This window comes from Telmatherina bonti, assembly GCF_933228915.1.
Source record: "Telmatherina bonti genome assembly, chromosome: 17".
NCBI classification, from domain to species: Eukaryota; Metazoa; Chordata; class Actinopteri; order Atheriniformes; family Telmatherinidae; genus Telmatherina; species Telmatherina bonti.
In genome coordinates, this window is record NC_136615.1 from 7,426,704 (window position 1) to 7,452,730 (window position 26,027).

A 26,027-nucleotide genomic window follows, 5' to 3' on the forward strand; every position below is an offset into this window, starting at 1 on the left:
TGTGACAAAGTCTCTGCTGGTTAGAAAAACAACAGTTTTTCTTTTGTTCACATTTTTATTTATACATAAACAGCTCAAAAGGTAAATCTCACAGTAAACGTAAACGATGGTTTGGCAAATTAATACATAGTCCTGGTCAGCAAGACGCTGAAGAGGAAGAAGCAACATGAAAATAAATGAGCAGAAAAGTAGACAAGAAATTTAAAAACGTCATCCAGCCATACTCTCGAAATCATGTTATGGTCTAGAATCCCACTTCCACAGGCCCCTCAAGCCTTATTCCAACCAGAATAACCTCATATAATGCATTACAAGAATTATCTAGAGCCACCATAATATGAGCCAAAAAGCATTAAAAGCTTTTTGTCAAAATGACATTTAGCGGATCAAATAATAACTGACATTAATATTTGCAAAGTCAAGCTTTAACAATGTCTGCAAAAATGCATTTCTTGCATTTCATTTCAGAACAGTAGAAGAAAAAATACAAAATATTCCTGGCAAAAGGGAACAGACCTGAAGTTAAAGAGACACTTTCAGTACTTTCACTAAAACCTCTATGGAGCCCAGAAAGTACCAGAGGGTAAAAATAAAAAAACTACCAGTAAGTTGAAATGTAGACTGTATAAAAATACGCCCCAATTATGCCAAATTTCAAAGTGAAATAACTTCTAAATGATGTAGTTAGAACCCCCCCCCCCCCCCTTTGTACTAGGCTGTAAACATGTTTATTTCTGCTGTGAAGTTGGCCTTTTTAACATGGGAGACTATGGGGATTCGCTCTGTTTTGGAGCCCCTAGTGGATGAAGGGAGAACTGCAGCTTTTAGTACTTCTGCATTGGCTGCACTTATAACCTGGGGAAGTTGAAGATTGGGTGGAAATCAGGATTGATAAATCATCCTCTCTGTTTTGCCTTCCATGTACTCAGATTCACTGTGTGCGTAAAGGGCCCTTCCGCTGATCTTTCTGAGACATGAGACCACATTAGCAGGTCCCGATAAAACACAACAAAACTTAAACTTTTCAAATCTGAACTGAAATATTTTGCAGTTTGCAGATTCAGTCACAATTTTTGATTTGTGAAGCCCTTATTCTATTTGTGAAAATGCAGAGACGTACATGGACACAGCTGGACAGCTCAATAAGGAAGTAGGGAGACATCAGAGCAGGAAGACCAGAGAAGAAGTCCAGCAGTGGTGAAATCCTGACGGTTGCTTGTGTGTCGGCTGTAAGACTCATCAGGACATGAGATGGGCTGCTTAGAGGGTCTCCTCTGCTTCCTGAGCTTCAGTCGGACCTCCTTCAGCTGCAGCCACACCGAGGTTCAAGTCTACCAGCTCCACGTTCTCCTGTCTGCTGCACTTCTGCCCCCTGCTGCCCTGGAGGAACATGACAGCACATCAGTCATCTCTTCAGTCTGCAAGCTGGCTGCTTCATTCTCATCTACAGGTGTGTTCAGTACCCGCAAGTAGAAATACAGGACGGAGACGAGCAGCAGCAGACCCAGAGGCAGAACCGCCACTTTGATGAGAAGACCTGTTGGATCTGCTGGACCTGATCAAACACACAATCACACATCATTATGATCAGAAGAAAAAGGTGACCTGGTGCGGTCAGCAGGTGGCGCTGTAGGCTACGTTCCACATGGCTGCAATAACCAGAGCTGTGGTCTAGAGGCACAACATGATCAGTGATCAATACTTCCTGTCAGACATGTTTGTTCTGAGGCAGAAGCAGCTGATCGATCATGTGATCAGTCATGTTTTGGAGCATGCTCAGAAGTTGTTTTCTCCTCAAACTGAAATACTCGGAGAAAGACCTCCATGGAGACACTGATCTTCATGTGATAATCAGCTCACAGTGAGATGTTAGAGGGCCCTCTGCTGGTCATCAAGCCAAACTACATCACTCCGACCGAAACGGAGTTCCTGACGGTCCTCCAGAAGATACGAAATCCATAAACCACCTCGTCTTTTCCTGTAGGTCTCATGTTGCTTCATGTAAAATCTGCTGTAGAACCGTCATCTTATGTGATTAACTTGTTTTAGTCCAAACTAGTTGTTTTGGAGCAAAGTATCTGCTGTAGAAGAGAGTTACCATCTTTTCTGATCCCTCACCAAATAACGTTGGTCCTAAACCGAACCAAAGACCGAGTCAGTGGTTCTTCAGGGGGTTGGACATGTCAGAGTTTTTCTCTTTAATTAAATCTGGTTTCATGTTATTGGAGATTTTAACGCTGTGAGAACAGATTGTCTGGATGCTGGGATCAGAAGCTGATTGAAAGCTTTGCTTAGTTTCTGATCGGCCTGATGAAAGTCTGACTCAGCAACGCTGCAGATGGAGGACTTTGCAGGTTAGATGATGTGCAGCAGCTGGTCTGGAATGTTCCTCATCCACACCTGCCTCACCACACACATCATGGTCTCCACACAGGGACGAGTTCAGGTGGTTCTTTTCCCTCCTCATGAATCTTTCCAGTTCCAACCACTGCAGCAGCTCCAACGGAAGAAACTGACCAATCACAGCCTTCGCTCTAACATCTGATGACGTCCACCCAGTGGTCTGAATGTAGCCTGGTGGTTATTGTGGAGAAAGTCCAGGTTCTAATGGAGTCTGATGACTCAAACATCAACATTTAGGATCAAATCTACAAGCTGCTGATGTTTACGATAACAGAGTAAAGTTATTCACTTCTGGTTTAACTGGTGTGAACGTGTCCCAGTTCACCAGAAACCACCAAGGTTCTGAGACTCCAGAACTAGAACCTGGTTTGTGTGAGAAGACGAGTTTAGGCCTCCATCTTCTTCTGCTGTTGCTTCTTTTTTACCCAACGTTCTCGTTTCTCTCGGAGGATGTAAAAGTCTTCAGACCAGAACCTTCAGAAGTCCAGGTGTATGTTCACTTCTCCAGCAGAGGGAAACCTCCGTGGATCACATGACCTCCATCAGGTTCCAATCAGATAATATACATAATTATGTATTGATTATTTCTAAAATCAGTCCAGTTGGTTTTTCAGATGTTTCTCTGAGACTAAAGTGAGAACTTTGTTTAATAAACTGGCCTGTAAATAAGTTTAAAAAGCCCCAAAACCTCAGGAAACTTATTCTGGAACAACCTCTGATGATGTCAGAGATGATGTCACTGACTGGCTTACCTGAGCAGGTGACATCCAGGAGGGTGTCACTGAAAAGATAGGATAATCCACACTCCCTCAGAGGAGATCCAGACTGAACACAGTCTGATCTGATCCTCCACACAGATATATATGATGTCTCCTCTCTCTCTCCCACAGAAACAGCAGAACCACAGTCCAGATGTTCACAGATAACAGCTGCTTCCTTCAGGGTCCAGTAAAAACCTGAAACTGGTCTCCATTCTCCCAGTTTCACCTCCAGTCTACCTGCACAGCGACTGGCTCCTCCCACCAACCTGACAGGATCTGAACAGAGATGAGAGTCATCAGTAAGAGAACAAAGTGAGTGTGATGAGAAGAGAAATGAAGCAGATCAGAGCTGCAGCTCCTCTTCTACCTGAGCAGGTGAGTCCAGCAGCTCTGCCAGGTGAGCAGGTGTTTCTATGTGAGTCTGAGCTTCTACAGTCCAGCAGAGCAGACTCATGGCCTCCACACTGGAACGCTTTGCTCCACATTGGAGCCTCCACGTCTCCATAGAGCGCCCCCTGGAGGACTGAAGGAGGCACACAGCCGAGCTCCCTGCAGACCACCTCTGCATCCTGCTGGTCAAAGTCAGCTTCACACACCGAGGACCAGGTCTGGTCCCACTTCACCTGCAGTCTGCCTGAACACAGACTGGATCCATTCAGCAGCCGCACAGAGTCTGGACACACACACACACACACACACACACACACACACACACACACACACACACACAAAATCATTTCCATGTGATGCAAACTTGAACCAAAACAATGAGTTCTTTGTCGCCACACCATGATGAAAAGTTGCTTGTTAATAAATGAATTTTTTCACACATCAAGAAGAAAGAAATTTAAACACTGATCAAAATGAGAAATGTGAGCTATATTCTCATAGATCCATTTAACTTGGGGTGGTACTGATTTTGTTTAGATCAGTTTTCACGATGATTTTATGGCCATGAGCATTGTTTTCCATTTCATCAATAGATCTGAGCTCAGACTGAGATCTGGCCATTTTATTGAGTTGATTTGTTTCCTGGAGAAAAGGTTCAGCTCTCTGCTCTGTGAATCCAGTTTATTTTAGGGAAGTGGGACAAACCACGGCACCCAGATAACCCTTTTAAAAATACTGACAGTTTTGCAGTTATTTGATCTTTTTATTTTTTTATTATTACAGCTGTTATTTAATGTTTTTTGTGTATTTTTGTGTTTAATAATTATCTCAATTTGAAGTTCTTGAATATGACTGTTCTTCATTGCTCTTTGGGATGTGTGTGAAGACAAAGTTGTGTGTAGGCGAGAGGGCATTGGAAAGACGAGAGCTGGCTCTGACTTAAACTCAGCACCACATGTTCTGGAGAAGACCAGAAGCAAGACACGTTACATCAGTTTTAAGATTACAGCTTTGGCTCCTCGTGTGTTTCAAGATCGATTTTAAGGTTCTTTTAGTGGTTTATAAACGTCTTTATTGTCTCAGGCCTTCTAATGAATCTACCCTGTTTTTAAGTTATGAAACCCTGTGGACCACCAGGTCTTCTGGTTGTGGACCACCAGGTCTTCTGGCTGTGGACCACCAGGTCTTCTGGTTGTGGACCACCAGGTCTTCTGGTTGTGGACCACCAGGTCTTCTGGTTTTGGACCACCAGGGCCTCTGGTTGTGGACCACCAGGTTTTCTTGTTGTGGACCACCATGTCTTCTGGCTGTGGACCACCAGGTCTTCTGGTTGTGGACAACCAGGTCCTCTGGCTGTGGACCACCAGGTTTTCTTGTTGTGGACCACCATGTCTTCTGGTTGTGGACCACCAGGTCTTCTGGCTGTGGACCACCAGGTCCTCTGGTTGTGGACAACCAGGTCTTCTGGCTGTGGACCACCAGGTCTTCTGGTTGTGGACCACCAGGTTTTCTTGTTGTGGACCACCATGTCTTCTGGTTGTGGACCACCAGGTCTTCTTGTTGTGGACCACCATGTCTTCTGGTTGTGGACCACCAGGTCTTCTGGCTGTGGACCACCAGGTCCTCTGGTTGTGGACAACCAGGTCTTCTGGCTGTGGACCACCAGGTTTTCTTGTTGTGGACCACCATGTCTTCTGGTTGTGGACCACCAGGTCTTCTGGCTGTGGACCACCAGGTCTTCTGGTTGTGGACAACCAGGTCCTCTGGCTGTGGACCACCAGGTTTTCTTGTTGTGGACCACCATGTCTTCTGGTTGTGGACCACCAGGTCTTCTGGCTGTGGACCACCAGGTCCTCTGGTTGTGGACCACCAGGTCTTCTGGTTTTGGACCACCAGGTCTTCTGGTTGTGGACCACCAGATCTCCTGGTTGAGGACCACCAGCTCTTCTGGTTGTGGACCACCATGTCTTCTGGTTGTGGACCACCAGGTCTTCTGGCTGTGGACCACCAGGTCTTCTGGTTGTGGACCACCAGGTCCTCTGGTTGTGGACCACCAGGTCTTCTGGTCTGGACCTTTTAGTTGTTCCTAAAGTCAAATGTAAAACTGATGGTGAGGCCTCGTTCCACCACAACGACCCTGGTCTGTGGAAGATCCTGCCAGAGAACCTCAGGACTGCAGAAACTGTTGGTGTTCTTAAAAAGACTCTCAAGTCCTACTTATGATTGTTTTATTTTAGTTCATTATATTTATGATGTTGTTATTATGTTTATGACTGTGTTGCTGTAAACTCGTCGTCCCTGTAAATGACGGAAACCTCAGTGATCAGCGAGGTAAAATAAAGCTTATCATACTTTTTTAACTTAGTTTTAAACTGAAATGGATTTTTCTTTCGTCTAGTTGACGTTATTGTTGAATCACGAACTAATTTGTTAAAAATGTCGTCTGAGAAGAGAAAACCGATGTGTTACAGAGATCAGAACATTCATCTTTCTTTCACCTGTACAGGTACAACTTCAGCTTCCTTTAAAAGAACAGCTAGTGTTGCTCTTTTCTTTAGGAAGCCAGAAACACAAAGCACGTCACACAGAGGTTGATGACATCACACACACCTGGTACTTACCTGAGCAGGTGAGATTCAGGATGGAGTCATCAGAACCTGATGTTGCACACTCCCTCAGAGGAGATCCAGACTGAAGACAGTCTGATCTGATCCACAATACAGATCTGGATGATGTCTCCTCTCTCTCTCCCACAGAAACAGCAGAACCACAGTCCAGATGTTCACAGATAACAGCTGCTTCCTTCAGGGTCCAGTAAAAACCTGAAACTGGTCTCCATTCTCCCAGTTTCACCTCCAGTCTACCTGCACAGCGACTGGCTCCTCCCACCAACCTGACAGGATCTGAACAGAGATGAGAGTCATCAGTAAGAGAACAAAGTGAGTGTGATGAGAAGAGAAATGAAGCAGATCAGAGCTGCAGCTCCTCTTCTACCTGAGCAGGTGAGTCCAGCAGCTCTGCCAGGTGAGCAGGTGTTTCTATGTGAGTCTGAGCTTCTACAGTCCAGCAGAGCAGACTCATGGCCTCCACACTGGAACGCTTTGCTCCACATTGGAGCCTCCACGTCTCCATAGAGCGCCCCCTGGAGGACTGAAGGAGGCCCACAGCCGAGCTCCCTGCAGACCACCTCTGCATCCTGCTGGTCAAAGTCAGCTTCACACACCGAGGACCAGGTCTGGTCCCACTTCACCTGCAGTCTGCCTGAACACAGACTGGATCCATTCAGCAGCCGCACAGAGTCTGGACACACACACACACACACACACACACACACGCACACATATGAGGATTTACTAGTTAATAAATGAATCATATTTTTACACGTCAGGTGAAAGAAAATTTAATCTCTGACCAAATTGAAAAATATGATCTAAACTGGGAAGTCTGGGTTTCCCTGCTGATACAGCTGCCCAGGCGACACAAGTCCTGATAAGCAGAGGAAAAAGAATGATAGATTTAATGTCCTGATTTCTTTTCTTACCTAAAAGTCTGTTTTAAACTTGCGATTCCTCCTGAACTCAGCACCACATGTTCTGGAGAGGACCAGAAGCAAGACACGTTACCTCACTTTTAAGATGACAGCTTTGGCTCCTCGTGGTTAAAGATCGATTTTAAGGTTCATTTAGTGGTTTATAAACCTCTTCATGGTCTGAGGCCTTCTTTTTTATCCACCCTGCTTAGAAATCATAAAACCCTGTGGACCACCAGGTCCTCTGGTTGTGGACCACCAGGTCCTCTGGTTGTGGACTACCAGGTCCTCTGGTTGTGGACCACCAGGTCCTCTGGTTGTGGACCACCAGGTCCTCTGGTTTTGGACCACCAGGTCTTCTGGTTGTGGACTACCAGGTCCTCTGGTTGTGGACCACCAGGTCTTCTGGTTGTGGACCACCAGGTCTTCTGGTTGTGGACCACCAGGTCTTCTGGTTGTGTACCACCAGGTCTTCTGGTTTTGGACCTGCAGGTCTTCTGGTTGTGGACCACCAGGTCCTCTGGTTGTGGACCACCAGGTCCTCTGGTTGTGGACCACCAGGTCTTCTGGTCTTGACCACCAGGTCTTCTGGTTGTGGACCACCAGGTCCTCTGGTTGTGGACCACCAGGTCTTCTGGTTGTGGACCACCAGGTCCTCTGGTTGTGGACTACCAGGTCTTCTGGTTTTGGACCACCAGGTCCTCTGGTTGTGGACCACCAGGTCTTCTGGTTGTGGACCACCGGGTCTTCTGGTTGTGGACAACCAGGTCCTCTGGCTGTGGACCACCAGTTCTTCTGGCTGTGGACCACCAGGTCTTCTGGTTTTGGCCCACCAGGTCTTCTGGTTGTGGACCACCAGATCTCCTGGTTGTGGACCACCAGGTTTTCTTGTTGTGGACCACCATGTCTTCTGGTTGTGAACCACCAGGTCTTCTGGCTGTGGACCACCAGGTCCTCTGGTTGTGGACCACCAGGTCTTCTGGTTTTGGACCACCAGGTCTTCTGGTTGTGGACCACCAGATATCCTGGTTGTGGACCACCATGTCTTCTGGTTGTGGACCACCAGGTCTTCTGGCTGTGGACCACCAGGTCATCTAGTTGTGGACCAACAGATCTTCTGGTTGTGGACCGCCAGGTCCTCTGGTTGTGGACCACCAGGTCTTCTGGTCTTGACCACCAGGTCTTCTGGTTGTGGACCACCAGGTCCTCTGGTTGTGGACCACCAGGTCTCCTGGTTGTGGACCACCAGGTCCTCTGGTTGTGGACCACCAGGTCATCTGGTTTTGGACCACCAGGTCTTCTGGTTGTGGACCACCAGGTCTTCTGGTTGTGCACCACCAGGTCCTCTGGTTATAGACCACTGGGTGTTCTGGTCTTGACCACCAGGTCCTCTGGTTGTGGACCACCAGGTCCTCTGGCTGTGGACCACCAGTTCTTCTGGTTGTGGACCACCAGGTCTTCTGGTTGTGGACCACCAGGTCTTCTGGTTTTGGACCACCAGGTCATCTAGTTGTGGACCAACAGGTCTTCTGGTTGAGGACCGCCAGGTCTTCTGGTTGTGGACCACCAGCTCTTCTGGTTGTGGACCACTAGGTCTTCTGGTTGTGGACCACCAGGTCTTCTGGTTGTGCACCACCAGGTCATCTGGTTGTGGACCACCAGGTCATCTGGTTGTGGACCACCAGGTCTTCTGGTTGTGGACCACCAGGTCTTCTGGTTGTGGACAACCAGGTCCTCTGGCTGTGGACCACCAGTTCTTCTGGTTGTGGACCACCAGGTCTTCTGGTTTTGGCCCACCAGGTCTTCTGGTTGTGGACCACCAGATATCCTGGTTGTGGACCACCAGGTTTTCTGGTTGTGGACCACCAGGTTTTCTGGCTGTGGACCACCAGGTCCTCTGGTTGTGGACCACCAGGTCTTCTGGTTTTGGACTACCAGGTCTTCTGGTTGTGGACCACCAGATCTCCTGGTTGAGGATCACCAGCTCTTCTGGTTGTGGACCACCATGTCTTCTGGTTGTGGACCACCAGCTCTTCTTGCTGTGGACCATCAGGTCTTCTGGCTGTGGACCACCAGGTCTTCTGGTTTTGGACCACCAGGTTTTCTGGTTGTGGACCACCAGATGTCCTGGTTGAGGAACACCAGGTTTTCTGGTTGTGGACCACCATGTCTTCTGGTTGTGGACCACCAGCTCTTCTGGCTGTGGACCACCAGGTCTTCTGGTTGTGGACCACCAGGTCCTCTGGTTGTGGACTACCAGGTCTTCTGGTTGTGGACCACCAGGTCCTCTGGTTGTGGACCACCAGATCTTCTGGTTGTGGACCACCAGGTCCTCTGGTTGTGGACCACCAGATCTTCTGGCTGTGGACCACCAGGTCCTCTGGTTGTGGACCACCAGGTCTTCTGGCTGTGGACCACCAGGTCTTCTGGTTGTGGACCACCAGGTCTTCTGGCTGTGGACCACCAGATCTTCTGGTTGTGGACCACCAGGTCTTCTGGCTGTGGACCACCAGGTCTTCTGGTTGTGGACCACCAGGTCTTCTGGTTGTGGACCACCAGGTCCTCTGGTTGTGGACCACCAGATCTTCTGGTTGTGGACCACCAGGTCTTCTGGCTGTGGACCACCAGGTCTTCTGGTTGTGGACCACCAGGTCTTCTGGCTGTGGACCACCAGGTCTTCTGGTTGTGGACCACCAGGTCTTCTGGTTGTGGACCACCAGGTCTTATGGCTGTGGACCACCAGATCTTCTGGTTGTGGACCACCAGGTCTTCTGGTTGTGGACCACCAGGTCTTCTGGTTGTGGACCACCAGGTCCTCTGGCTGTGGACCACCAGGTCTTCTGGTTGTGGACCACCAGGTCCTCTGGTTGTGGACCACCAGGTCCTCTGGTTGTGGACCACCAGGTCTTCTGGTCTGGACCTTTTAGTTGTTCCTAAAGTCAAATGTAAAACTGATGGTGAGGCCTCGTTCCACCACAACGACCCTGGTCTGTGGAAGATCCTGCCAGAGAACCTCAGGACTGCAGAAACTGTTGGTGTTCTTAAAAAGACTCTCAAGTCCTACTTATGATTGTTTTATTTTAGTTCATTATATTTATGATGTTGTTATTATGTTTATGACTGTGTTGCTGTAAACTCGTCGTCCCTGTAAATGACGGAAACCTCAGTGATCAGCGAGGTAAAATAAAGCTTATCATACTTTTTTAACTTAGTTTTAAACTGAAATGGATTTTTCTTTCGTCTAGTTGACGTTATTGTTGAATCACGAACTAATTTGTAAAAAATGTCGTCTGAGAAGAGAAAACCGATGTGTTACAGAGATCAGAACATTCATCTTTCTTTCACCTGTACAGGTACAACTTCAGCTTCCTTTAAAAGAACAGCTAGTGTTGCTCTTTTCTTTAGGAAGCCAGAAACACAAAGCACGTCACACAGAGGTTGATGACATCACACACACCTGGTACTTACCTGAGCAGGTGAGATTCAGGATGGAGTCATCAGAACCTGATGTTGCACACTCCCTCAGAGGAGATCCAGACTGAACACAGTCTGATCTGATCCACCACACAGATCTGGATGATGTCTCCTCTCTCTTTCCCACAGAAACAGCAGAACCACAGTCCAGATGTTCACAGATAACAGCTGCTTCCTTCAGGGTCCAGTAAAAACCTGAAACTGGTCTCCATTCTCCCAGTTTCACCTCCAGTCTACCTGCACAGCGACTGGCTCCTCCCACCAATCTGACATGATCTGAACAGAGATGAGAGTCATCAGTAAGAGAACAAAGTGAGTGTGATGAGAAGAGAAATGAAGCAGATCAGAGCTGCAGCTCCTCTTCTACCTGAGCAGGTGAGTCCAGCAGCTCTGCCAGGTGAGCAGGTGTTTCTATGTGAGTCTGAGCTTCTACAGTCCAGCAGAGCAGACTCATGGCCTCCACACTGGAACGCTTTGCTCCACATTGGAGCCTCCACGTCTCCATAGAGCGCCCCCTGGAGGACTGAAGGAGGCCCACAGCCGAGCTCCCTGCAGACCACCTCTGCATCCTGCTGGTCAAAGTCAGCTTCACACACCGAGGACCAGGTCTGGTCCCACTTCACCTGCAGTCTGCCTGAACACAGACTGGATCCATTCAGCAGCCGCACAGAGTCTGGACACACACACACACACACACACACACACACACACACACACACACACACACACACACGCACACATATGAGGATTTACTAGTTAATAAATGAATCATATTTTTACACGTCAGGTGAAAGAAAATTTAATCTCTGACCAAATTGAAAAATATGATCTAAACTGGGAAGTCTGGGTTTCCCTGCTGATACAGCTGCCCAGGCGACACAAGTCCTGATAAGCAGAGGAAAAAGAATGATAGATTTAATGTCCTGATTTCTTTTCTTACCTAAAAGTCTGTTTTAAACTTGCGATTCCTCCTGAACTCAGCACCACATGTTCTGGAGAGGACCAGAAGCAAGACACGTTACCTCACTTTTAAGATGACAGCTTTGGCTCCTCGTGCTTAAAGATCGATTTTAAGGTTCATTTAGTGGTTTATAAACCTCTTCATGGTCTGAGGCCTTCTTTTTTATCCACCCTGCTTAGAAATCATAAAACCCTGTGGACCACCAGGTCCTCTGGTTGTGGACCACCAGGTCCTCTGGTTGTGGACCACCAGGTCTTCTGGTCTTGACCACCAGGTCTTCTAGTTGTGGACCACCAGGTCCTCTGGTTGTGGACCACCAGGTCTTCTGGTTGTGGACCACCAGGTCCTCTGGTTGTGGACTACCAGGTCATCTGGTTTTGGACCACCAGGTCTTCTGGTTGTGGACCACCAGGTCCTTTGGTTGTGGACCACCAGATCTTCTGGTTGTGGACCACCAGGTCCTCTGGTTGTGGACCACCAGGTCTTATGATTGTGGACCACCAGATCTTCTGGCTTTGGACCACCAGGTCCTCTGGTTGTGGACCACCAGGTCTTATTATTGTGGACCACCAGATCTTCTGGCTTTGGACCACCAGATCTCCTGGTTGAGGACCACCAGGTCTTCTGGTTGTGGACCACCATGTCTTCTGGTTGTGGACCACCAGCTCTTCTGGTTGTGGACCATCAGGTCTTCTGGCTGTGGACCACCAGGTCTTCTGGTTTTGGACCACCATGTCTTCTGGTTGTGGACCACCAGATCTCCTGGTTGAGGAACACCAGGTTTTCTGGTTGTGGACCACCAGGTCTTCTGGTTTTGGCCCACCAGGTCTTCTGGTTGTGGACCACCAGGTCCTCTGGTTGTGGACCACCAGGTCTTCTGGTTGTGGACTGCCAGGTCTTCTGGTTGTGGACCACCAGCTCTTCTGGTTGTGGACCACTAGGTCTTCTGGTTGTGGACCACCAGGTCCTCTGGTTGTGCACCACCAGGTCATCTGGTTGTGGACCACCAGGTCCTCTGGTTGTGGACTACCAGGTCTTCTGATTGTGGACCACCAGGTCTTCTGGTTGTGGACCACCAGGTCTTCTGGTTGTGGACCACCAGGTCTTCTGGCTGTGGACCACCAGGTCTTCTGGTTGTGGACTACCAGGTCTTCTGGCTGTGGACCACCAGGTTTTCTGGTTGTGGACCACCACATCTTCTGGTTGTGGACCACCAGGTTTTCTGGTTGTGGACCACCAGGTCTTATGGCTTTGGACTACCAGGTCTTCTGGTTGTGGACCACCAGATCTTCATGCTGTGGACCACCAGATCTTCTGGTTGTGGACCACCAGGTCCTCTGGTTGTGGACCACCAGGTCTTATGGCTTTGGACCACCAGGTCCTCTGGCTGTGGACCCCCAGGTCTTATGGCTTTGGACCACCAGGTCTTCTGGTTGTGGACCACCAGGTCTTCTGGTTGTGGACCACCAGGTCCTCTGGTTGTGGACCACCAGATTTTCTGGTTGTGGACCACCAGGTCCTCTGGTTGTGGACCACCAGGTCTTATGATTGTGGACCACCAGATCTTCTGGCTTTGGACCACCAGGTCCTCTGGTTGTGGACCACCAGGTCTTATGATTGTGGACCACCAGATCTTCTGGCTTTGGACCACCAGATCTCCTGGTTGAGGACCACCAGGTCTTCTGGTTGTGGACCACCATGTCTTCTGGTTGTGGACCACCAGCTCTTCTGGTTGTGGACCATCAGGTCTTCTGGCTGTGGACCACCAGGTCTTCTGGTTTTGGACCACCTTGTCTTCTGGTTGTGGACCACCAGATCTCCTGGTTGAGGAACACCAAGTTTTCTGGTTGTGGACCACCAGGTCTTCTGGTTTTGGCCCACCAGGTCTTCTGGTTGTGGACCACCAGGTACTCTGGTTGTGGACCACCAGGTCTTCTGGTTGTGGACTGCCAGGTCTTCTGGTTCTGGACCACCAGCTCTTCTGGTTGTGGACCACTAGGTCCTCTGGTTGTGGACCACCAGGTCCTCTGGTTGTGGACCACCAGGTCCTCTGGTTTTGGACCACCAGGTCTTCTGGTTCTGGACTACCAGGTCCTCTGGTTGTGGACCACCAGGTCTTCTGGTTGTGGACCACCAGGTCTTCTGGTTGTGGACCACCAGGTCTTCTGGTTGTGTACCACCAGGTCTTCTGGTTGTGGACCTGCAGGTCTTCTGGTTGTGGACCACCAGGTCTTCTGGCTGTGGACCACCAGGTCTTCTGGTAGTGGACCACCAGGTCATCTAGTTGTAGACCAACAGGTCTTCTGGTTGTGGACCACCAGGTCCTCTGGTTGTGGACCACCAGGTCTTCTGGTTGTGGACCACCAGGTCCTCTGGTTGTGGACTACCAGGTCATCTGGTTTTGGACCACCAGGTCTTCTGGTTGTGCACCACCAGGTCCTCTGGTTGTAGACCACTGGGTGTTCTGGTCTTGACCACCAGGTCCTCTGGCTGTGGACCACCAGGTCTTCTGGTTGTGGACCACCAGGTCCTCTGGCTGTGGACCACCAGGTCTTCTGGCTTTGGACCACCAGGTCTTCTGGTTTTGGCCCACCAGGTCTCCTGGTTGTGGACCACCAGTTTTTCTGGTTGTGGACCACCAGGTCTTCTGGTTTTGGCCCACCAGGTCTTCTGGTTGTGGACCACCAGATCTCCTGGTTGTGGACCACCAGGTTCTCTGGTTGTGGACCACCATGTCTTCTGGTTGTGGACCACCAGGTCTTCTGGCTGTGGACCACCAGGTCCTCTGGTTGTGGACCACCAGGTCTTCTGGTTTTGGACCACCAGGTCTTCTGGTTGTGGACCACCAGATCTCCTGGTTGTGGACCACCAGGTCTTCTGGTTGTGGACCACCAGGTTCTCTGGTTGTGGACCACCATGTCTTCTGGTTGTGGACCACCAGGTCTTCTGGCTGTGGACCACCAGGTCCTCTGGTTGTGGACCACCAGATCTTCATGCTGTGGACCACCAGATCTTCTGGTTGTGGACCACCAGGTCCTCTGGTTGTGGACCACCAGGTCTTATGGCTTTGGACCACCAGGTCCTCTGGCTGTGGACCCCCAGGTCTTATGGCTTTGGACCACCAGGTCTTCTGGTTGTGGACCACCAGGTCTTCTGGTTGTGGACCACCAGGTCCTCTGGTTGTGGACCACCAGGTCCTCTGGTTGTGGACCACCAGATTTTCTGGTTGTGGACCACCAGGTCCTCTGGTTGTGGACCACCAGGTCTTATGATTGTGGACCACCAGGTCTTATGGCTTTGGACTACCAGGTCTTCTGGTTGTGGACCACCAGATCTTCTGGCTGTGGACCACCAGATCTTCTGGTTGTGGACCACCAGATCTTCTGGCTGTGGACCACCAGGTCTTATGGCTTTGGACCACCAGGTCTTCTGGTTGTGGACCACCAGGTCCTCTGGTTGTGGACCACCAGATCTTCTGGTTGTGGACCACCAGGTCCTCTGGTAATGGACCACCAGGTCTTATGATTGTGGACCACCAGATCTTCTGGCTTTGGACCACCAGGTCCTCTGGTTATGGACCACCAGGTCTTATGATTGTGGACCACCAGATCTTCTGGCTTTGGACCACCAGATCTCCTGGTTGAGGCCCACCAGGTCTTCTGGTTGTGGACCACCATGTCTTCTGGTTGTGGACCACCAGCTCTTCTGGTTTTGGACCATCAGGTCTTCTGGCTGTGGACCACCAGGTCTTCTGGTTTTGGACCACCATGTCTTCTGGTTGTGGACCACCAGATCTCCTGGTTGAGGAACACCAGGTTTTCTGGTTGTGGACCACCAGGTTTTCTGGTTGTGGACCACCATGTCTTCTGGTTGTGGACCACCAGGTTTTCTGGTTGTGGACCACCAGGTCTTATGGCTTTGGACTACCAGGTCTTCTGGTTGTGGACCACCAGATCTTCTGGCTGTGGACCACCAGATCTTGTGGTTGTGGACCATCAGGTCTTCTGGCTGTGGACCACCAGGTCTTCTGGTTTTCGACCACCAGGTCTTCTGGTTGTGGACCACCAGATCTCCTGGTTGAGGAACACCAGGTTTTCTGGTTGTGGACCACCAGGTTTTCTGGTTGTGGACCACCATGTCTTCTGGTTGTGGACCACCAGGTTTTCTGGTTGTGGACCACCAGGTCTTCTGGTTTTGGACCACCAGGTCCTCTGGTTGTAGACCACTGGGTGTTCTGGTCTTGACCACCAGGTCCTCTGGTTGTGGACCACCAGGTCTTCTGGTTTTGGACCACCAGGTCTTCTGGTTGTGGACCACCAGATCTCCTGGTTGAGGACCACCAGCTCTTCTGGTTGTGGACCACCATGTCTTCTGGTTGTGGACCACCAGGTCTTCTGGTTGTGGACAACCAGCTCCTCTGGCTGTGGACCACCAGTTCTTCTGGTTGTGGACCACCAGGTCTTCTGGTTTTGGCCCACCAGGTCTTCTGGTTGTGGACCACCAGATCTCCTGGTTGTGGACCACCAGGTTTTCTTGTTGTGGACCACCATGTCTTCTGGTTGTGAACCACCAGGTCTTCTGGCTGTGGACCACCAGGTGCTCTGGTTGTGGACCACCAGGTCTTCTGGTTTTGGACCACCAGGTCTTCTGGTTGTGGACCACCAGATCTCCTGGTTGAGGACCACCAGCTCTTCTGGTTGTGGACCACCATGTCTTCTGGTTGTGGACCACGAGGTCTTCTGGCTGTGGACCACCAGGTCATCTAGTTGTGGACCAACAGGTCTTCTGGTTGTGGACCGCCAGGTCCTCTGGTTGTGGACCACCAGGTCTTCTGGTCTTGACCACCAGGTCTTCTGGTTTTGGACCACCAGGTCCTCTGGTTGTGGACCACCAGGTCTTCTGGTTGTGGCCCACCAGGTCTTCTGGTTTTGGCCCACCAGGTCTTCTGGTTGTGGACCACCAGGTACTCTGGTTGTGTACCACCAGGTCTTCTGGTTGTGGACTGCCAGGTCTTCTGGTTCTGGACCACCAGCTCTTCTGGTTGTGGACCACTAGGTCCTCTGGTTGTGGACCACCAGGTCCTCTGGTTGTGGACCACCAGGTCCTCTGGTTGTGGACCACCAGGTCCTCTGGTTTTGGACCACCAGGTCTTCTGGTTCTGGACTACCAGGTCCTCTGGTTGTGGACCACCAGGTCTTCTGGTTGTGGACCACCAGGTCTTCTGGTTGTGGACCACCAGGTCTTCTGGTTGTGTACCACCAGGTCTTCTGGTTTTGGACCTGCAGGTCTTCTGGTTGTGGACCACCAGGTCTTCTGGCTGTGGACCACCAGGTCTTCTGGTTGTGGACCACCAGGTCATCTAGTTGTGGACCAACAGGTCTTCTGGTTGTGGACCACCAGGTCCTCTGGTTGTGGACCACCAGGTCTTCTGGTTGTGGACCACCAGGTCCTCTGGTTGTGGACTACCAGGTCATCTGGTTTTGGACCACCAGGTCTTCTGGTTGTGCACCACCAGGTCCTCTGGTTGTAGACCACTGGGTGTTCTGGTCTTGACCACCAGGTCCTCTGGCTGTGGACCACCAGGTCTTCTGGTTGTGGACCACCAGGTCCTCTGGCTGTGGACCACCAGGTCTTCTGGCTTTGGACCACCAGGTCTTCTGGTTTTGGCCCACCAGGTCTCCTGGTTGTGGACCACCAGTTTTTCTGGTTGTGGACCACCAGGTCTTCTGGTTTTGGCCCACCAGGTCTTCTGGTTGTGGACCACCAGATCTCCTGGTTGTGGACCACCAGGCTCTCTGGTTGTGGACCACCATGTCTTCTGGTTGTGGACCACCAGGTCTTCTGGCTGTGGACCACCAGGTCCTCTGGTTGTGGACCACCAGGTCTTCTGGTTTTGGACCACCAGGTCTTCTGGTTGTGGACCACCAGATCTCCTGGTTGTGGACCACCAGGTCTTCTGGTTGTGGACCACCAGGTCTTCTGGTTGTGGACCATCAGGTCTCCTGGCTGTGGACCACCAGGTCTTCTGGTTTTGGACCACCAGGTCTTCTGGTTGTGGACCACCAGATCTCCTGGTTGAGGAACACCAGGTTTTCTGGTTGTGGACCACCAGGTTTTCTGGTTGTGGACCACCATGTCTTCTGGTTTTGGACCACCAGCTCTTCTGGCTGTGGACCACCAGGTCTTCTGGTTGTGGACCACCAGGTCCTCTGGTTGTGGACTACCAGGTCTTCTGATTGTGGACCACCAGGTCTTCTGGTTGACGACCACCAGGTCTTCTGGTTGTGGACCACCAGGTCTTCTGGCTGTGGACCACCAGGTCTTCTGGTTGTGGACTACCAGGTCTTCTGGCTGTGGACCACCAGGTTTTCTGGTTTTGGACCACCAGATCTTCTGGTTGTGGACCACCAGGTTTTCTGGTTGTGGACCACCAGGTCTTATGGCTTTGGACTACCAGGTCTTCTGGTTGTGGACCACCAGATCTTCTGGCTGTGGACCACCAGATCTTCTGGTTGTGGACCACCAGATCTTCTGGCTGTGGACCACCAGGTCTTATGGCTTTGGACCACCAGGTCTTCTGGTTGTGGACCACCAGGTCCTCTGGTTGTGGACCACCAGATCTTCTGGTTGTGGACCACCAGGTCCTCTGGTAATGGACCACCAGGTCTTATGATTGTGGACCACCAGATCTTCTGGCTTTGGACCACCAGGTCCTCTGGTTATGGACCACCAGGTCTTATGATTGTGGACCACCAGATCTTCTGGCTTTGGACCACCAGATCTCCTGGTTGAGGACCACCAGGTCTTCTGGTTGTGGACCACCATGTCTTCTGGTTGTGGACCACCAGCTCTTCTGGTTTTGGACCATCAGGTCTTCTGGCTGTGGACCACCAGGTCTTCTGGTTTTGGACCACCATGTCTTCTGGTTGTGGACCACCAGATCTCCTGGTTGAGGAACACCAGGTTTTCTGGTTGTGGACCACCAGGTTTTCTGGTTGTGGACCACCATGTCTTCTGGTTGTGGACCACCAGGTTTTCTGGTTGTGGACCACCAGGTCTTATGGCTTTGGACTACCAGGTCTTCTGGTTGTGGACCACCAGATCTTCTGGCTGTGGACCACCAGATCTTGTGGTTGTGGACCATCAGGTCTTCTGGCTGTGGACCACCAGGTCTTCTGGTTTTCGACCACCAGGTCTTCTGGTTGTGGACCACCAGATCTCCTGGTTGAGGAACACCAGGTTTTCTGGTTGTGGACCACCAGGTTTTCTGGTTGTGGACCACCATGTCTTCTGGTTGTGGACCACCAGGTTTTCTGGTTGTGGACCACCAGGTCTTCTGGTTTTGGACCACCAGGTCCTCTGATTGTAGACCACTGGGTGTTCTGGTCTTGACCACCAGGTCCTCTGGTTGTGGACCACCAGGTCTTCTGGTTTTGGACCACCAGGTCTTCTGGTTGTGGACCACCAGATCTCCTGGTTGAGGACCACCAGCTCTTCTGGTTGTGGACCACCATGTCTTCTGGTTGTGGACCACCAGGTCTTCTGGTTGTGGACAACCAGCTCCTCTGGCTGTGGACCACCAGTTCTTCTGGTTGTGGACCACCAGGTCTTCTGGTTTTGGCCCACCAGGTCTTCTGGTTGTGGACCACCAGATCTCCTGGTTGTGGACCACCAGGTTTTCTTGTTGTGGACCACCATGTCTTCTGGTTGTGAACCACCAGGTCTTCTGGCTGTGGACCACCAGGTGCTCTGGTTGTGGACCACCAGGTCTTCTGGTTTTGGACCACCAGGTCTTCTGGTTGTGGACCACCAGATCTCCTGGTTGAGGACCACCAGCTCTTCTGGTTGTGGACCACCATGTCTTCTGGTTGTGGACCACGAGGTCTTCTGGCTGTGGACCACCAGGTCATCTAGTTGTGGACCAACAGGTCTTCTGGTTGTGGACCGCCAGGTCCTCTGGTTGTGGACCACCAGGTCTTCTGGTCTTGACCACCAGGTCTTCTGGTTGTGGACCACCAGGTCCTCTGGTTGTGGACCACCAGGTCTTCTGGTTGTGGACCACCAGGTCCTCTGGTTGTAGACCACTGGGTGTTCTGGTCTTGACCACCAGGTCCTGTGGTTGTGGATCACCAGGTCCTCTGGTTGTGGACCACCAGGTCTTCTGGTTTTGGACCACCAGGTCCTCTGGTTGTGGACCACCAGGTCTTCTGGTTGTGGACCGCCAGGTCTTCTGGTTGTGGACCACCAGCTCTTCTGGTTGTGGACCACTAGGTCTTCTGGTTGTGGACCACCAGGTCTTCTGGTTGTGCACCACCAGGTCATCTGGTTGTGGACCACCAGGTCCTCTGGTTGTGGACCGCCAGGTCTTCTGGTTGTGGACCACCAGCTCTTCTGGTTGTGGACCACCAGGTCTTCTGGTCTGGACCTTTTAGTTGTTCCTAAAGTCAAATGTAAAACTGATGGTGAGGCCTCGTTCCACCACAACGACCCTGGTCTGTGGAAGATCCTGCCAGAGAACCTCAGGACTGCAGAAACTGTTGGTGTTCTTAAAAAGACTCTCAAGTCCTACTTATGATTGTTTTATTTTAGTTCATTATATTTATGATGTTGTTATTATGTTTATGACTGTGTTGCTGTAAACTCGTCGTCCCTGTAAATGACGGAAACCTCAGTGATCAGCGAGGTAAAATAAAGCTTATCATACTTTTTAACTTAGTTTTAAACTGAAATGGATTTTTCTTTCGTCTAGTTGACGTTATTGTTGAATCACGAACTAATTTGTTAAAAATGTCGTCTGAGAAGAGAAAACCGATGTGTTACAGAGATCAGAACATTCATCTTTCTTTCACCTGTACAGGTACAACTTCAGCTTCCTTTAAAAGAACAGCTAGTGTTGCTCTTTTCTTTAGGAAGCCAGAAACACAAAGCACGTCACACAGAGGTTGATGACATCACACACACCTGGTACTTACCTGAGCAGGTGAGATTCAGGATGGAGTCATCAGAACCTGATGTTGCACACTCCCTCAGAGGAGATCCAGACTGAAGACAGTCTGATCTGATCCTCCACACAGATCTGGATGATGTCTCCTCTCTCTTTCCCACAGAAACAGCAGAACCACAGTCCAGATGTTCACAGATAACAGCTGCTTCCTTCAGAGTCCAGTAAAAACCTGAAACTGGTCTCCATTCTCCCAGTTTCACCTCCAGTCTACCTGCACAGCGACTGGCTCCTCCCACCAACCTGACAGGATCTGAACAGAGATGAGAGTCATCAGTAAGAGAACAAAGTGAGTGTGATGAGAAGAGAAATGAAGCAGATCAGAGCTGCAGCTCCTCTTCTACCTGAGCAGGTGAGTCCAGCAGCTCTGCCAGGTGAGCAGGTGTTTCTATGTGAGTCTGAGCTTCTACAGTCCAGCAGAGCAGACTCATGGCCTCCACACTGGAACGCTTTGCTCCACATTGGAGCCTCCACGTCTCCATAGAGCGCCCCCTGGAGGACTGAAGGAGGCCCACAGCCGAGCTCCCTGCAGACCACCTCTGCATCCTGCTGGTCAAAGTCAGCTTCACACACCGAGGACCAGGTCTGGTCCCACTTCACCTGCAGTCTGCCTGAACACAGACTGGATCCATTCAGCAGCCGCACAGAGTCTGGACATACACACACACACACACACACACACACACACACACACTTTGTAGCCATACCATCTGACCTTCAGCCTCATTTCTTGGACACTCAGGTGAAGAGAGGGGCGGGGCTCTGATCACCACCTGGTGGTGTGTGTGCTCAGATGGTGGAGGAGGATGCTGGTCAGGCTGGCAGGCCCGGATGTGTTGTGGAGGCGACTCCAGAAGTTTATACACTCAATAAATCACCTTGTTTCCATCAGATGATGTTTCATATTCTCTCGCTACAGGATTGACTTTCATATGAACATTTTTATTGAACTTGCAATAATTTCTGTTTTCAACTGTGTATCTTCTGATTGTGTCAGAGATGACCAGTGATAGGCTTACCTGAGCAGGTGAGATGCGTTATGGAGGAAGAGACATCGTTGATTAAACAATCCCTCAGAGCAGAACCTGAACTAATGCAGAGAGATGAGATTCTCCACACAGATGTGTCTGAGGACAGATTTCTTTCTGTCACAGAAACAACAGAACCACAGTCCAGATGTTCACAGAAAACATCTGCTTCCTTCAGGGTCCAATAGGAAAGTTCCACAGGTCTCCACTGGTCTCCCAGGTGTTTCACCTCCAGTCTACCTGCACAGCGACTGGCTCCTCCCACCAGCCTGACAGACTCTGAACAGAAACATCAGTCATCAGTTATTTATAGGAACTAAAAGTCCGACATGATTCTGATTCTGTCTCTGGATGTTTCATTTCTCTCTTTACCTGTTAATTCCAGTTTTCCTTCAGTCTGGAATCCTGAGGAGAAAATAACCATCAGGAAGGTGAGAATTTCTACAATGCTGTGACTTGTAGAGTTTAGAAACAAACTAATTAGCTTAAAGACAAACGCTGGCAGAAATGATGAATATTGTTGATCAGTTTTATGTCCACCACAAACACTGCACAGACTTAAAATGATGCGTCCCCCGCGACCCTCAGTCGGATTAAGCGGTTCGGATCATGGATGGATGATGAATGAATGTTTCAACTCAAGAAGTGCATTTAGTTCTGAGACTACGGAAGCAAAGACCTGTCACCCTAATTAATAAAAACTTGTTCATTTAGTGAACAAACATGAAATGTAACACAGTATTCCATAAGTTTCATTGTAAAAATATGAAATACAAAGTTCTGTCTTTAGATTTTTCTCCAACCTAAAAATATTGAAGCAAATGACATTTTATGGAAATGATTCTTGTCAAACAGAAGAATTTCAGCTGTTCTATTGCCAAGGATTAATTGTTCTTCTCTGATTTATTGTTGTACCCACAGGAATGTGGAGCAGTTATGAGCTACATGTCACCTGCCTGAGATCAGGTGAGATGCTGCAGTGTGTGTCTGGTTGTGTGTGTTGCTTTTGCTTCACATGGACCAGTGTAAAACAAGTTTTACAGCTAAAATTTAGCCTGAAAGATTCAGTCTTATCTCAGTCAGAATCTGGTAGTTGAACGTAATTTGCATGTAAAATGACCTCTGAATTATTATTATTCTGAATTTGCTGAGTTTATTTCTCTGGAAACAAGATGAAAAGACTTTCTGGCTGAATATGAGATTGTAAGACTTGGTTAGACCGACCGTTTTACTGTGTGATGTTACACAACACTGAAGCTGATCCCTGTTTTCTTTCCTCAACCTTCAGACTCCTGAAAGACCCCAACAGGGTCTCAGTTCTCCACTTCAACCAGAGATGATGCTTCAGAAACCTGCATTTCTCAGTCAGAATTGCTTCCATCTGTCAGACTCTTTGCTGGCTCCTCATCATTCAGCCTGCTGTGATTGGTCCATCCTGTTGCTCTGTTGTGTAAACAATAACAGCTGATCTTCAAAGCAGAGTCCTACCTGAGCTCCACAGCAGCATCAGCACCAGCAGGGGATCCATGTCCGTGTTGACGTGTCTTCGCCTGTCTGTCGCCTGCTCTGATCATCACACAAGCTGTCCTCAGAGGAAATCTTGAAGGGGCGGAGCTTCACCCACACATCTCTGACTCTGTCACATGTTCAGCCATCTTCCGGTCTCACCAGTGGATCAGATGGTTTTTATACTGGAGTCCAGTCTGACACCAGTTCAGTCTTTGTGCTGAAGCAGATTTAGTCTTTCGCTTTTCTCTGAAATCCGAGATATTTTGACATTTCTTCCAGAGTTTGGTCATAATCCTGCTGTTCCGTACATCTTCTGCTTCCCTCTGCAGACGTCCTGGACTTGATCAGCAACATTTCTACTTTAACTGATCAGTGATCAGAATGTTTCTGACTGGATTCACAGTCAGTGTTGGACATTGAGTTAAACGTCACGTGTCAGACATCATGCCAACATACCAGCAACACGGACGTGCTTCTGTGTGGGTTTTAGTGGTTTTCTATCCATCTGGTTGTGTATCTGTGTTCTATGTGGTTCATTTCTATCTTTGTCTCCTTTCTCTTTGTTTTACTCTCCTCCTTCCTTTGTTCCACCTGCCAGGTTCATCATGAATGGAGAATTCAGCAGGAAACAAATAAAATCATGATTAAAAAGCAGTAAAGTATCAGGCGGAGCTCTGATGTCCATGAAACTGGTCTTAGCAAAGTAACCATGTTGGGACCAACACGGCATCCAAACCATGATTCTCTGTCCTGATGCTGGGTTAAAAAACGTGTCACGAGTTCCAGCTGCAGCTGATGTTTATCTGCTTCAGCAGAAATGATGGCAGGAAGCTGATGCAGCTTTTAACTAACAGGAAAAGCTCGGCCTGTCCTGGTCGTCATGGCAACGCGACCGCAGCTTCTTATCAAGTTTGAGTTTCTGAGAAATGTAGATCTAAGAAGTTGGCTACGGTGACCAAACTGGATCTTTTCTGGTCTGAATGTTCAGACAGGAAGCCTCAGGAACCAGAACCGGGTCAGAAACTGGATCTGGAGTTCAGATCAGATGGGAGGAAACGTGTCTCCTAACTGGATCTAGAAACTATGAGCACATTTCTCATATTTTAGCCTCTCTTCGCAGGCTGCCTCTTCTTTTTAGAGCTCATTTTAAAATCCTTCATTTGCTTTTAAGTCCCTCCAACCTCCGTCCATCCAACCTTTCTCAGCTTCTGCAGCTTTATTCACCTGCTCGCTCCTTTAGGACGGCCGATCAGCTGATCCCGAAGCAGCCAGAAACCATCAGAGGTGATGGTGTTTCCTTTCTCACAGCAGGTAAAGTGTGAAATGATCTCCCCTCCACATCAGACAGGCCTCTACGTTATCAGATTTTAAGTCTCTCCTTAAAACCACCTTTTCTTTATGGCTTTTATGAAAATCATAAACTTGCTGGAAGAAGTTGATTTTAATTGTTTATTATAGTTCTACGTGACTTTATGTTGGTTTGTGACGAAGGTCCCTCTGGGATGTTTGGCTTCCATCGAACCGTTTTCACAGTCCCCGACTAAAAACTGGAAGTTTTTAGTAAATCTGAGGAGTTTTACAGGAGTCGCAGCGCTCCCGTCATCTCAGTTGCTCAATTTAAGCTGGTAATCTGCGCTGTTTCATATCAGTCTTTTCCGAGTGCTGGGTTTATGATCATATCAATGTGTTTAATATGATCACAAACCACAGAGATAGATGAGCAACCAAGAGCTGAGCTCTGACAGAATTAGAAACAGGAAACCTGACAGAATACAAACTGCGTGGTATAAAAATGCTCAAAGCATTTAGTTTTATTCCTGTAAATAGTGACCCTGCAAAGTTCACAGTCTTTATAAAAGCTCAGGTCAGAGACTAAAAACTCTAAACATTTGTCTTTAGATGTGAGCAGTCTTCTGGTGTAAGGGGAGCAACTTATTCACAGAGCTGCTGAAAGTAACTTTTACTAAGGAGCTGAGAGAACTCTTAAACTAAGAGAAGGGTTCGGAGTTGACCTCGTTGCTATGGATGATATGGTCATGGTTCCTGACACTGTGATTGGCTGTCTTGGGTCTGTAGCTGCATTTCCATAACCCTTAGAGTTATGAAACTGATCACCACCTGGTGGTGAGTTGGCTCAGGTGTTGGGCGAGGAAGCCAATCAGATCTGGCAGGCCCAAATTTGTCGTATGGGGCCGGTTTGGAACGTCTGGCAGAGCGAGCTTCAACTCCCACCTTCAGCAGAGTTTCAACCATGTCCCGAGTGAGGCGGGGGACAGTGAGACCGAGTGGGCTGTGTTCCGTGCCTTTATTGTTGAAGCAGACAGCCGGAGCTGTGGCCATAAGGTCGTTGGTGCCTGTAAAGGTGCTAAGCCTAAACTTAAAACACCTGAGGTGCTGCTTGCGTGAACTCTAATTGACGCATTTGATCGCTAAGACTAGTTTTGTCCAATAATATCAATTCCAAACACTGATTCCTTTTACCTTTTACATCACAATGACTGTCTCTATATTGTCCATAGATGATGGAAGAAAACAGTGAACATGCATGACAATTAACATGCATGACAATGAACGATTAAAAAAAAAACTGTGTTCACCTTCGTTCACCTATCACTTGCACAAAAGTTCCTAGTTAAATCGGTTGTGACCATAAATGTACAGTGCTGCCACCTAGTGCTCAAACAATACATTCAAGTCTTCATCAAAAATGGCTCCTACAGTGCCTGTCGTGACAGTGATCCCAGAACTCATTGGTGGATCCCAGCAGTGAGGGATGCCGTCATGCTTAAGAAGTGTTATCAGGCCTTCTTGGCCTGTGGGACTCTGGAGGCAGCTGATAGGTACCGACGGGCTAAGCGGGATGCAGCTTCGGGCAATCCACCCTATTCTAGGTGAGATCTTGTATATAGGCGGCTGAAATGAGTTTCCTCCACAGGGTGGCCAGACTCTCCCTGAGAGATAACTCCCTTAG

The 26,027-nt window shown here is 49.3% G+C and overlaps 1 protein-coding gene across 1 annotated transcript; it reads right to left on the bottom strand.

The window, feature by feature from the left end:
- Positions 1-721: 721 nt before the first annotated feature.
- Positions 722-23,075, bottom strand: LOC306768578 (scavenger receptor cysteine-rich type 1 protein M130-like; the record flags this gene model as incomplete). The annotated part of the gene is made up of 11 exons (XM_079256986.1): positions 722-1,380; positions 1,464-1,555; positions 3,156-3,440; positions 3,532-3,837; positions 6,176-6,457; positions 6,549-6,854; positions 10,552-10,833; positions 10,925-11,230; positions 20,491-20,772; positions 20,864-21,169; positions 23,036-23,075. The coding sequence occupies 11 exons, from the start codon at positions 23,073-23,075 to the stop codon at positions 1,261-1,263; spliced, it is 2,607 nt and encodes an 868-aa protein (XP_079113112.1). The 3' UTR covers positions 722-1,260.
- Between the last annotated feature and the right edge of the window lie 2,952 nt (positions 23,076-26,027).